Below are 12,967 nucleotides of genomic sequence, written 5' to 3'. Positions count from 1 at the left end.
CGTGGATTCATCTTGAGATTATAATCAAGTAATGCTGTTTAAGTAAAAAGTTTATCATATTAACATTTAAGAGAAGATTATACAAGAAAATTATTACTACCATTTACTATTTTTCGGCGTGCTTGAGAAGGTTGACATAATGTCACGAGACGACTTCATTTAAAAGCAGAGGAAAAACCAGTGACAAATTAAAAGTAAAATTTTACAGCATTTCTTTTTTTTGGAGAGGAAAAATATTTTCCCTATTTGCGTTTCAGAATGCCAAATTATAATTTTTTTTTCTAAAAAATATTGGATTTAAAATCCATGTTGTAGGTGCAAAAATTATGGAATTTAAAATTGAATGAGAATCAAAGAATCTAAGAACCGCGATAATGAAAGGAGACCCCTTTCGTTGTTGGTAAGACACGCGATCCACCCAGTCAAACACGCTTCTACAACATGTTTGCTGTTCTTCCATTGACCCCGACGGACCGTTTGATCTGATGTGGCAAAAACAGGTTCGCATTTTGAGATTTTCATTCAGAAAAGAAAATTAAAAGAGTAAGAGCGTCTCGTCTGGAATTATGCCTAAAATAGGCAGTCCTCAATGAAACTTTCCCTGCAAGCGGCACACACGCACGCATGCACGCACGCGTGAGCGCGCAGGTGAGCGAATATTTCGCATTCAACGCGAAATGGTGGCCAAAGGTGGTTCCTTCCTTGGCATCCGAAGAAAGAAGAAAGAAGAAAAAAGAGGGGCACAAAATACCAAAAGGGAGAAGAAAATCATCTGGCGTCCCTCCCTCCCTCCCCCCCTCTCTCTCTCTATCAGGTCTAAGGTCTCCTCTCCCTTTTTTCGTTTTCGTCTGCGGTCCGAGGGTCTCGCCAATTGTTCTTCTGTATCTGGTTTTGTTGGTCGCCTATCAGCGAATTTGCTGAGAATTGGTGGGGGGTTCGAGAGGCGATCTGCGAGATCTATGTATTCTTTGCTGGGGAGGTCTTGCGTCGGGGTGAGGCCTGGGGTTTCCGACGTGCTGAATGCTTCCACGGCGGGATAAATGCCCGGAAACGGAGATTTGGGGCTGCCTGGCTTTCTTCTGGTCCTGGTCGTCGTCCCCTTCGTCTCCTTCCTTGTACGCCGAAAATGGAGGCAGGCCGAGGCCCGTAAGCAGGAGATTAGGCGTCTCCTGATCCTTGCGTCTGAAGAGTCTGCTCGGGCTGAGCTCACGGCCGCCCTTGAGTACCGGGCTTCATCTTCCTTGGCCTTCTCCCCACCCCCTCCCATCGCCACCACTTTCACCGTCAACGCCGTCCCTGCTGTCGCCTTCTCCTCCTCCTTTTCTTCTTCCCCCTCCTTGTCCACGAACACAGCCACGACCACCTCCTCATCCTCCGTCGCCTCCTCTGCTGCCGCTGCTAACGTGTGCGCCGTCTGCTTCGAGCCCACCTCCACCCGATGCTCCAGATGCAAGGCTGTCAGATACTGGTGCGTGTTCGTTCAGATTTCCCCACATTTCCCTTTTGATCAATGTGTTCTCTATCTCTCTCTTTCTCTAAAAGGGTTGCCTTTGCGCGTGGATGTTTTTCTTCCATCATGTGGGGAATTAAAGGCTGTTTCCAATTGATCTTGAATGGTTGAACATGATGTGAAAAAATTAGTGCCATTATTAGTAAAAAACTGGATGTATATCTCCTTAGGGTATCGATTACTTTGATAGCCGCTATGAGAAACGACGATAACAATGGAAAACCACCGAGAGCAGCAATTTTGTGCTCATCTGCACTTTTAAGTTTGAGGATTGGGAACGTGCGTCTCACCTATACGCTGCCCAAAATTGCAGCTAGTAGTTTGTCCGAGCTCTTTTGAACTGCTTTCTTTTCGCTTCTGGATCTGCTTCTCATTTCGACATCACAGTTAGCAAGTCTCACCTGTCCTTCCCTCTTTACATCCGTTCCTGATGTATTTAGTGCAGTCGGATCGGGGTGATGGCTTATATTCTCTTGTTTGCACGTGTGGATTTAGTAGGTTACCTCAGCCTTTTTTGGCTCAACGGCCTAATCACAAGTTTTTGGATTTATCACCTAATGGTCCAGGTTTTGGTGTCATTTCTTAGAAGTGTTTTTACATGTAGGAAGAGGTTGAGATGTACGCACTCAGTTGTTTTGATCTTCCCATTTTTCTTCCTTTATTCTCTGCGCTTTTTTCTGTATACTCTTTTGATCTTATGCTTTTCCTTGATTCTGTGGTTCATTTGATATTCGCCTGGTCGATAATTGTATTGAATGTTTTTATTGTAAATGGGTGACTAGGCAGATGGTTGATACTAGAAACAACACAATTGAAAGCCTAATGATGAAATCATTTCACATTGTTGTGCACTAACTTCAGTTCAGAAGACGATATTGCAAATGTAAATACTTTAGAATTTCCATTCTTTTACTTGAACGAGCGCTATAAGTAGCTTTGTAAGAGGAGCACAATACGACATTGTTTTATCCAGGTGAATACCAATTAAGGCTATATGACCATTTTTCAAAGATGACCCTGGGATGCTGGAATTACTGAATGGTGCCTTTTGCCAACTTGAAATCATTTATAAAACACACGACAGCATCAGTTTTACATCTCTTTACATGCTTGAAATGGTTGGCATGGAAAAGAGTGATTCTAGAAAGCTTTCTGGGTTTTATATTTGGTACTTTAGGTACAACTAGGTATAACTTACAAGGCATATGGTGTCGTATGTGGTTATTGCAGCCTATCTTACTATAATCACACCTAGGCTTGCGGTTAATCTTTCGTAGCCCCTAACCTTGCTATTCTCATAAGCTGACTGCCAGTAAGTATTGAAAATGCTTAGATATCATAGGGTGCCTAGGCTTGTCTGGGCACTTAACAACCTAGGTCTTTTCCCCCTTTCGACATCCTAGATCGTTGCCACCAGGACTTTCTTAGGGTTTTAAAAATCTGATCAATCTGATCAATCTTGCTTTTCTAGGTTCATACCCATAACTGTATTGGGGGTAGTATTGCATTTGTTATATGTAATTGGTTGCAAAGGCTCCTTAGTGAGCATTGTTGGTTGAGGAATGAGGATGTAAAATTTGAAATGGACCATATGATACATGTATGTCTTTCTCTCCCATCCGAGCTCTCCCTCACTAAATCTTCTCTTTCTCGCTCTTCTTTCTTATGGTTATACAATTACTAAATAGACTTCTATTCTGCACTTCTGTTTGTATCTGGTTCCTACAATCATATATATCTGTGCATCAATCTATGTAGTCAAACGCGCTTCTAGATGCTGGGTGTCGGTCGAAATGCCTATGCTGATTCGCTGAGGCATGTAAGCACCTTTAAAAATATATTTTCTAGATTGTAATGAAGAAAATCTGATTCGGTTTGTTTGTTCCACCTTCCAGTCTATTGTTTGAAGTAGACAGTAACATATCACTATAGAAAAAAGGAGATTCACTTGTGTGAAGAGACAAAGCTTGTATTATGAATAATGTTGTAGATGAAGGTAGCTGCAACTTTTACTACCATTCACTTACTCCAAATGCATTCACTTACTCCAAATGCTATCTGAGCAAAATGACCAATGGCTGCAAACCAGAGGAAAGAACTGATATTCTGGTGTTAGTTGAGGACTATGTCACAGTGGTACGTTGGATATGCCCATGTACCAGTACCAATATGGCGGTACGGCATGGTACGTTTGGACCAGTTCCAATGCCAGAACTGATCCAAACCATTTTTTTTCATTTTTCTTGCATTTTAGCCGTATTTTTGTTAGTTTATTTATGTTTTATGAGATTATATGTAGAAATTATGAAAGAAACTATTAAAAATTGTCTTAATAGTGTGTTGTGTATGTGTGTGTGTACATATATAGATATTGACACTCACTTTTTTTTGCTGTACCAAGATTTCGTACCTATGTGACATAGGTTGAGAAGTCACTATCATGGTTATGTTTCAAAGACATCATGGTTAGGTTTTTCTAAAATTTATCTTTCTTTATCAAATAGTTTGATTAAAGATGGTTGCAAAAGGAAAGGCTAATATAAATATTTCCTATGTTCTGCTGGAATATAGTTTCAAATGGAAGAAAATAAGCAGGAATTTGGTCATCAAATATGTTTGTCGCTCATCTTTGTTTTGCACATTGTGATGTTCATATGATGAAGTTTGTAACTGTAAGCTAATGTTAAAAATTTCCCTTGAATGTCCTACACGCTAAGATTTGTTGGTTAAATAAGCATATTGGAACTTTTCTTGTTGCAGTTCTGGAAAGTGTCAAATCATTCATTGGCGGCAAGGCCACAAAGAGGAATGCTGTCCTCCCAAGACGATCACCTCAAGTAACATTGATCCAGGGGTTCCTCAAAAAAATGTGGCATCAGAATGTCCAACATTAAAGGATGACAACGACCGGTCAGAGAGTAGCAGGCTATCAAATAGTGTTGAGCCATCTCTGCAAGAGGTTGGTTCTTCTGCTACAAGTGTGAGGCAAGACAAGGATGCTGCGCCTCTTGCTGATTCTTCAGGGGAAGCTGCTGATTCTGCAATCAGCTTGTCTAGATGCAACAGGGACACTGACTTATCAACTTATGACTCTGATTCCGTGTCCCCTATCATCCATTCATCTTTGAGACCTAAAGTACCCATTTCTAGTGGTATTGCCTCGCTCTCACCTCTGAAAGCTCCCAATGGAAATGAAGAAAATGGGTCAGATGATTCATCTTCTGGGTCGGCTGACCTTATGAGTGTGGCAAAAGTAAATGATAATGTTCCTTCTTCAGGAAAGTTCATCAGACAGTCAGCTGAGATTAATGGCGTATCCACTCAATGCACAAAGTCTGCCAGCTGTGCTGTTTCTGAAAATGTTATTGGCTCTACTGCTGGTGTTGCACCTCAAGCTTCAGAAGCTGTTCGTGATCCCATTGAATCTTTTCAAACTTCAGATGGCGGAAAGCCTATTCAGCCCAGTTCCAGTAATATCCGTGATAGTTCTGGATGTTCTCCTAGCCCTTTGCTCTATACATCTGATAATCCTGTTTCTGTTAAACTATCTCGATCTTCTTCTACTCCTAAGTGTCGCCCAAGTGATCATACTCTTTACAAGCACAGTATGAAAGGGATGCCTGGTAGTGGAGTTGCATTAAATAATTTCATCACAGAAAATACCAAGCCCAAGGATTCTTTGGAGGATCAGGGGAAATTGCAACCACGATCCAGCCAAGCTGTTGTTGATAAAATCTCATCGAAATCAAGCACCTGGAGGTCAACAGCACAAGTTGCTCCTGTTGGTAATTTACCATCTATTGATCCAGGACGTAGTGCTTCACGTGCTACACCTGAAAAGTCTACTAATGCCTCTGAACCAACAATCTCTAGAACAGTTCGCAAAGTTGTTCAGCAGTTTAGAGGACCAAAACGTTCAAAACAAAACTCAGTAGAATCTGGAAATGAAATTGCTGGGAAGCCAAAGGTATTTGTTATGCCGGTAAATTTTATCGTGTGCATTATTAAAATATTATGTCTTTCAGTCTTGTATGTTGGCAGAGAAATTTCTGCTTGTCGATTATATAAAGTTCATCTAGTCTAGCATGATGGTGCTATTGTTTGACAGGTGATCCTCTCATATGACTTGTTTGTTAAGCTATACAATGAAAAGGTGGAGCTGTATCCTTTTGGCCTTTCAAACTGCGGTAACAGGTATGCCTGTTGTCCATAATTTTTTGTCAAGTTGCCTTGATAGTTACAAAATATTTTGATTTTTTTTCTTTTAAAATATGCCGTTGCTCATTTCTTGCAAATAAAAAATTGGAAACCTGTGAAATTTGTTAAAATTGAGTTAGTTTTTGTCCAGATCAACACAAGTTTAAGATTTGAATTTCTTTTAGAAGTTTTATAGACCAAGAATGATTGTAGTGGCTGGTGTTTGTCATGCTATGAAAGCCGTGATGATCTATATATATGTGTATGTGCTTGTGGTTACTACTTTTTTTAGATGCCATAGCACCTTTTGATGCTATCCATCTTTGTTGTTTCATCAATAAGATCTTGTTATTTTGAGAACATCTCCAATGTTGGTCACTATCGTTAAGCCCTTAAAAAGCAATCTTAAAAGGTGAAGAAATTTACTAGAATGATGTATACAACAAGTAAACTTCCACATGGAGAAGAATCCCTATTTGAATGATAGCCATTGGCCAGTGTCTAGCAAGTAGCAACTAGAAATCTAGCAGTTGGAAAGCTACTCATAGGCTAGCTTAGCTGGTTTGGTTAAATATGAAACTTCTACAACCTGGGAGGGAAGAAATTTTGCAAAATATGAAGAGAAAAACACAAAAAAAAAGTGCACAAAAAAATCTAAATATATTACATGTATATGTAGGCATACACAAAATATAAATAAAATACAAAAGAATATCAGTTCAAAATATAATATATGTGTATTTGTGTGTGTATGTAGGTACGTTTGTATGCATGCATGCATGTCTGTATATATGTGTACATATATTTAAACATGTATTTGTGTGTGGCTGTGCACATATGTGCATCAACAAGGATGTTTTGTGTTAAATTGTAAACAATAGGTATTGTTTCAGGAGAAAATTCATGTATCTGCAGAAAATCATGTTCAGTTTGGTTGGTGGTACTATGGAATGTATCCGTATTGTTTTCTGCATTGGTATCATTTGGGTGCCTCGATTGAACAAAATGGTAACACCTACATGATTGAACTCACAATGGAAGAGTTTGGCTATGACATGTTGTCAATGATGAGAGTACTTGGATTCACTTTGGAGCCTCATGACTTGTTGATGCAAGATGAAACTACTATTGTGCTTGATGTTTTGGCGTCACTGTGAACTGTAGCATTCCTTTTGCAGGAGAGCTGATGCATGTCCCTTATTTGATCAATTTTTTTGTGCTTACAAAAGTTGGAGTTGTCAGTCGGTTTTTATCAAAAGAAAATTCATATATCTGGAAAAAAGCATGCTCCAGGTGGTTGTTGGCACTATTTAGTGCTTCTGCAAATATTTTTTCTGACACCAGTTTCTCCAATCTAATAAAGAAGGATACCACCTCAATAAAAATATGCTGGATTGACATAATTGGTTAAGTTTATGTAAAGTTGGCCTATGGGTTATAACATGTAATGACAATAGTGATTGGTATTTGATTTTGGCTATATCAGTTGTGTAAATCAACTTTTGTCTGGCCTCGCATTGCAAGTGCTCATGTTTAGTGCTCTTTACGGGAGATTTGTTACGTACCTCTTATGAGATATATTTGATATGGCACAGATTTAGGTTGTTTGCTTTTCCAGGTTTACTTGTTTTCTCTTGGCATGAATATAAGAACAATGCCCTTCTGCTTTCTGGTTTTTTCTGCAAGAATATTAAAAAATGCCGGGCCATGTGCCACCGGCTTCTATATCTGTCTGGTTGTTTCTCATGGTTACTAATGCTGGTCCAGATTGAGACCCAGAGTGCTCAGTTAGGATGGCACAGACTTTCTGATATTCTTCAAAATGTCAGTAATGTTTATAAGCTATAACTATGCTTTAAGCTAATGGCAGCAGTTTTATTAAAATGCTTTTGATCATTTGATGTTGTAAAGGTATAGTTTTTCTAATGGTTAATAATATTTTGGCTGTTTCTTGTGCAGCTGTTACGCGAATGCTGTGCTTCAGTGCTTGGCATTCACTCCACCACTTACCGCATATCTTCTTCAGGGACTACATACTAAGAAATGCACGTTCTGCTCACTTTTTCTTCAATAACATCTCTGATCCACTTTTTTATCCTTTTCTTTGAAGTGGCCGTTTTCCTTGCTCAGGTAGTTTCTAACTTTTGGTTGTATTATCTGTCAGGCAAAAGAGCAGAAGGGTGCTTTACCTGTGAATTTGAGCGTCTTATTCTACAATCCAAGGAAGGAAAGTTTCCTCTGTCCCCAATCAAGATCCTATCACAAATGCACAGCATTGGAAGTCACCTTGGTTATGGTAAAGAGGAAGATGCACACGAATTCTTGAGGTGAGTTAGCATCCTTGAATTTATTGTGATGTAACTTGCTAATAGTTTGTTGTTTTTAGGTAATGGCCTGCATGTTATTTATGAAGCCAACTATGTTTTTGTAATATGTAGCCACTTTTTTTACTTTAATAGATTGGTAAAATTTTCAGGTATGCGATTGATGCAATGCAATCAGAAAACCTAGCAGAAGTGGGTGGGAATGTATCAGCTTCATTCATTGAAGAAGCAACTCTTCTGCAGCTAACATTTGGGGGCTATCTTCTTTCTTATGTACTGTCATATTTATATGTGTTTGGATATTTTTTGAGTTTTTTTCCTCCTGTGCACATTTTGAATACTCATAGAGCTTCTTGTGAATAATGGTGGATGCAGATAAAATGCTTGAAGTGTCATGGTAGATCAGTAAGGCGAGAAAAGATGATGGATCTAACGGTGGAGATAGATGGAAATATTGGGACTCTTGAAGAAGCACTGAAGCAATTCACGGCTCCTGAGATCTTGGATGGTGACAATAAGTACCTGTGTGAAAGGTTAGTTAATTTTCAAAATTTGCTGTCTTGCAGTTATTTTTAAATTTGGCATGTTAATATTTTGACTTTCTGCTGGTTGTCGTTCAATGGGTGAATTAGACAGACAATAGATGTTTCATCGACTGCTGATTTTGGACTATGACAAGGTTGGCAAAGGATGTGGCTTGAGCTTTCATCTGCTCATTCTTAAATCTTTGGCATTTGTCAGATGAATAACGTCATTCCTGATCCAAGAAACACCCTTCTTCTCTACTTATGGAGTATTCAGTATTTGTTTTTGCACGATTCTTTTTACGTTGTGATTAACAAGGTTTTAAGATCCCTTCTCAATCTTGGGATATGCATTGAGGTCAAAATCCAAATCTAATATTGATGGTCGAAGCCCCGAAAAGGAATTGCTAAATTGGCTACTGGCATAAAGAAGCAACTAACTTTGTAGAGTTGATCTCAATCTACTGCTCAATTGGTGTGGTGCACAATTGCGCACCTTTTTCTTTGATTGAGAGGGACTGAGTCATCCTTTGTCATTCTCCTGATTCTATGGGAAGTGGGAACCTAATGGCTAATCAAAGTCGGTATCTCCTCTAGATAAGGCTGTTGTTTGGTCTGTTACGACAGTGTCAATGAAAATTGAGAGAGCACAACCTCCTCAATTCCCTGACAGAAACAAGTGAATAAATCAGTTTGATATTTTGAAGTCTAATGCAAAGTGCAATATTTAGATGGAGATTGGCAGAATCCATTCTGTTACTGGGAAATAAAAAAAATGCATTGGTTTAAGTAGCATTTTCGACGGTGAGTTGGAATAATTTTCTTGGAAAGTTGTGAAATTTTACTAAAGAAAAATAATTTCTGAAATACCATTCTTGAATATCATTGACAAAATGTCTTTATATTAATGCGATAATGAATCACGCATAAATTTAGTTTGTCCAACTTTTGTTAACTGTTACAGTAGAAGTAGTTTTCAGTTGCAAGAATAAGCACACACACAACGCATATGCATACGCACATGCACACATATATTCATTCATTGGCTGGAAATGGAGATCATCTGAATTACAGCTTCAGCTAGGCCCTACTTGGGTGAGATTTTTCAGTCTTTAAGTTGTCAAGGAATGATCTATACCGGTTATGAGTTAAAAAAGTGGGTTTGAGCCTTTGACTTGGTTTCGTTATAGACACTGCTTTTATAACATCAATACTCCTGTGCTTATTTACCGCTGTTCCTGTGGCTTGTCTGCATCAGATGCAAGGCCTATGTGAGAGCTCGGAAGAGGTTGAAAGTGTTTGAGGCTCCTAATGTCCTTACAATTGTTTTAAAGCGATTTCAGGTAATTTTCTGAATTTTGTGTTATTCTTCTTATTAGATATATTTTGTTAACAATGGCCTTTTTTGTTTCAGTCTGGGAAGTTCGGAAAAATCAATAAGCCTGTTCATTTTCCAGAGGAACTGGATTTGACACCTTATATGAGTGAACAGGACATCAGATTGCCTTCATACAAGCTCTATGGGGTGGTTGTTCATTTAGATGTGATGAATGCCTCTTTCTCTGGTCATTATGTGTGCTATGTCAAGGCCAAGCATGACAAGTGGTACAAGATTGATGACAGTAAGGTATGACATCTGCTGAAAAAGATAATTAATTAACCAGATTTTATCCTGATCTGGTGACGTAATCCTTGTATTTGCTGATTATTTCCTTTTGTCCAATAGAGGTTTGGTTATATTGATCTGATGAAAAGTTGTCATTATTCATTTGTAGGTAAAACCGGTGGAGCTTGACAGGGTTTTGTCCAAGGGAGCATATATGCTCTTATATGCAAGGTCTCTCTCTTTTTCATACACGCACACACAGAGGTTCTTGAAAATTGAACATGATCAAATGGATTTAGTTTACTTCTCCATTTCAGCCGAGCTGTTTTGTTCCTCTGAGAAACATGTTAAAACTTATTTTTTCTTTGAGCGTGTCATCATCCAATGGATATCCTTAGTGAAGTCTTGCAAGTGTTTACCTGCTCATGATCAATATTTTATTTTGTGTTGTAGGTCGTCACCATGCCTGCCAAATTCGATAAGGCATGTCATGAATAGAAGCAGGAAGAATGATGCAGGCCTCTTGAACCGTAGCAGCAGTACGCCTAGGTCAAGATCAGACAACATTTCAGCAACAACTGGATGGTTACACGACCATGTTCATAAGACGGATGATGCTCTTAGATCTGAATCTTTCAGTTCATTTGATGCTGGAACATTTGGTCGACCTCCTGGAACAGATTCCTCCAGTGATAATTCTTCCCTGTTCAGCTGCTCAGATGAAGCTTCCTGCAGCACGGAGAGCACCAGGGACTCAACGAGCACTGATGAGTACTCTTACATATTTGGAGAGCCAGGACGCTACAGCTGGAGCAGTCCAGCGAACATCTCAGAAGGTAGCCCAGTTGGATGTTCGCACTCAATGGCTGGTGGCAGCAATGGCGAAGACCATGAACAGGATTACCTGTCTATGGATTTCATTTTTCCGAACCATAGATCTTCTTCCGAGAGACTAAATTATGATAAGATTGCAAGGGCAGGCAAGCGGGAGTCATGGGCAAGGGAAGAAGGCCCTACCTTTTTGTATTCTGATCCAACTAACCTGTGTAGTAGTAGTAGTAGTAGTTACAATTATAGTAGCGGCGAGATCGGCTCAGAAATGTTGGGCACGGCCCATGGTGACGAGGGTACACATCGTATACGTGCGAGGTGGTCCAGGGAAAGAACAGCAAACAAGTTCTTGTAGAGAAATAAATTTTCTTTTTTTCCTTCTGAGTTATATAATAATCATATGTATCATGTCGTCGGTGGCAATGGAAAGAAATCACTTTGCCGTTGTTGTTTCGTGGGTTTGTAGAGCGCTTTGCCTTCTGGGGGTGAGGGTGAGAAAGAGACCGTTTCGCTGTTGGTTGGGTGACGATACCCTTTACCCTTTCTTGTTGTTTGTGAGGCTGCAATGCAATCTGGTCTTCGGATGGAGAGACTTCCCAAGTTTTTGCAACGGACAATTTTGGGAAAGCCATCTAATCAGTCACTTGTATCGCTTTGAATATTACAGTTTGGTGCGCGGATTAGAAAACTATTTCTTGGACAACCGCTTGACTAACCGTTAAAGCTCTGCCATGGTTAAAGCTTAGTTAGCATCTAGTGATAGATGAAGCAATCCTTCTCTTTATAAACCCTCTTAACTGTATCTCATTTGTCCCAAGCATAAAACATAGTTCAACAGGAACAAACACACATACCCACGCATATATATGGATAGAGAGAGAGAATAACACAAAATTTGGGGCAAGAAGTTTCGTAGATATGGATAGAGAGAGAGAATAACACAAAATTTGGGGCAAGAAGTTTCGTAGATACAAGAAAGAGACAAAGGACGGCACCGTCGGAGAAAGAGAGAGTTGGAAGAGAGGAAAAAAAAAAAAACTTGTGTTTATAGTGAATCAGGGTAGGTCGAATCCCCGGCCGGCAGCAGGCTCGACTTCCATGCGAACAGGTGGGAGGCCACAAATGTGTACCCGGCCCGGGGTACCCTTGCTTTACGCAGTTACGCTTACGCATGGCACATCACCCTGATGGGGGCATTGAAGAACATGATGAAAAAGGCTAGAGATCCAGTGGAAGTGGATAATTGCAGGAGAATCTCATAGGAGCTAGAACTTCCGATTGCCTCCTGGGTACAGGACTTTCGTGGGACTTGGGTGAGAACTGGACATTCCATCAAGAGTATTGCAGTCCATGGGGAGTAGCGCCCACGTGAAACGAACGGACAGCCGAACTTTCACCGACCGCCAACAGCAGCTACACTACAGCCTATGAGGTGGAGGATCGCAGTTGAGGACTGGGCATGGACGTATTAGGCATTTTTCTTCTGTTTCAGTTTTAGCGGTCAAAGATAGGGAGATGACTGATGGTGGCCGCCACATTTGCCGTGAGTCGGGGTTCTTGTTTGAACACGACATGTAAAGCAGAGGAAGGTGGCTTTCCCAGCACGAAGAAGAAAAGGCAGGTCGAATAGTCTTCTCATCATCTGTGTTTCAACGCAATGAAAATGACAGGACTCCTACCAACATCACGGACTTTCTGCAAAAACCAGAGTCCAGACCGTGCAGAGTTTAGGGCAGTTTAAGAAGTAATTCTCTCCTGAAAAGTTGGTAGGATTTGGAAGCAGTTCGAAGTTCGAACTGAATAATCTTTCCACATAAACTGTCCAGGAAGTGACCACAACCAGAGCTTCTGATTAAAGCCAGCAGTTGTTCAAGAGTTATTTCCCTAACTCTGGTGCCTTGTAATATTGCACATTAGGGATCTCTTCGTTATTAAAAAAAGTTCTTCATTAAGAGCTGCAAATCATTGATGAAAT

The 12,967-nt window shown here is 40.0% G+C and overlaps 1 protein-coding gene across 1 annotated transcript; it reads left to right on the top strand.

Annotated features, from left to right (window-relative positions):
- Nucleotides 1-705: 705 nt before the first annotated feature.
- On the top strand, nt 706-11,445 carry LOC116262296 (ubiquitin carboxyl-terminal hydrolase 16). Its single transcript, XM_031641525.2, has 11 exons — nt 706-1,468; nt 4,271-5,477; nt 5,619-5,704; nt 7,667-7,752; nt 7,872-8,034; nt 8,184-8,304; nt 8,407-8,564; nt 9,814-9,898; nt 9,970-10,182; nt 10,331-10,392; nt 10,615-11,445. Exons 1-11 carry the CDS (start codon nt 1,041-1,043, stop codon nt 11,345-11,347), a joined length of 3,342 nt encoding a protein of 1,113 aa, XP_031497385.1. The 5' UTR covers nt 706-1,040; the 3' UTR covers nt 11,348-11,445.
- Nucleotides 11,446-12,967: the final 1,522 nt, after the last annotated feature.

This window comes from Nymphaea colorata, chromosome 10, assembly GCF_008831285.2.
Source record: "Nymphaea colorata isolate Beijing-Zhang1983 chromosome 10, ASM883128v2, whole genome shotgun sequence".
Lineage (NCBI taxonomy): Eukaryota > Viridiplantae > Streptophyta > Magnoliopsida > Nymphaeales > Nymphaeaceae > Nymphaea > Nymphaea colorata.
The sequence above is the reverse complement of the archived record's forward strand: the minus strand, read 5'-3'. Positions and strand labels throughout refer to the sequence as shown.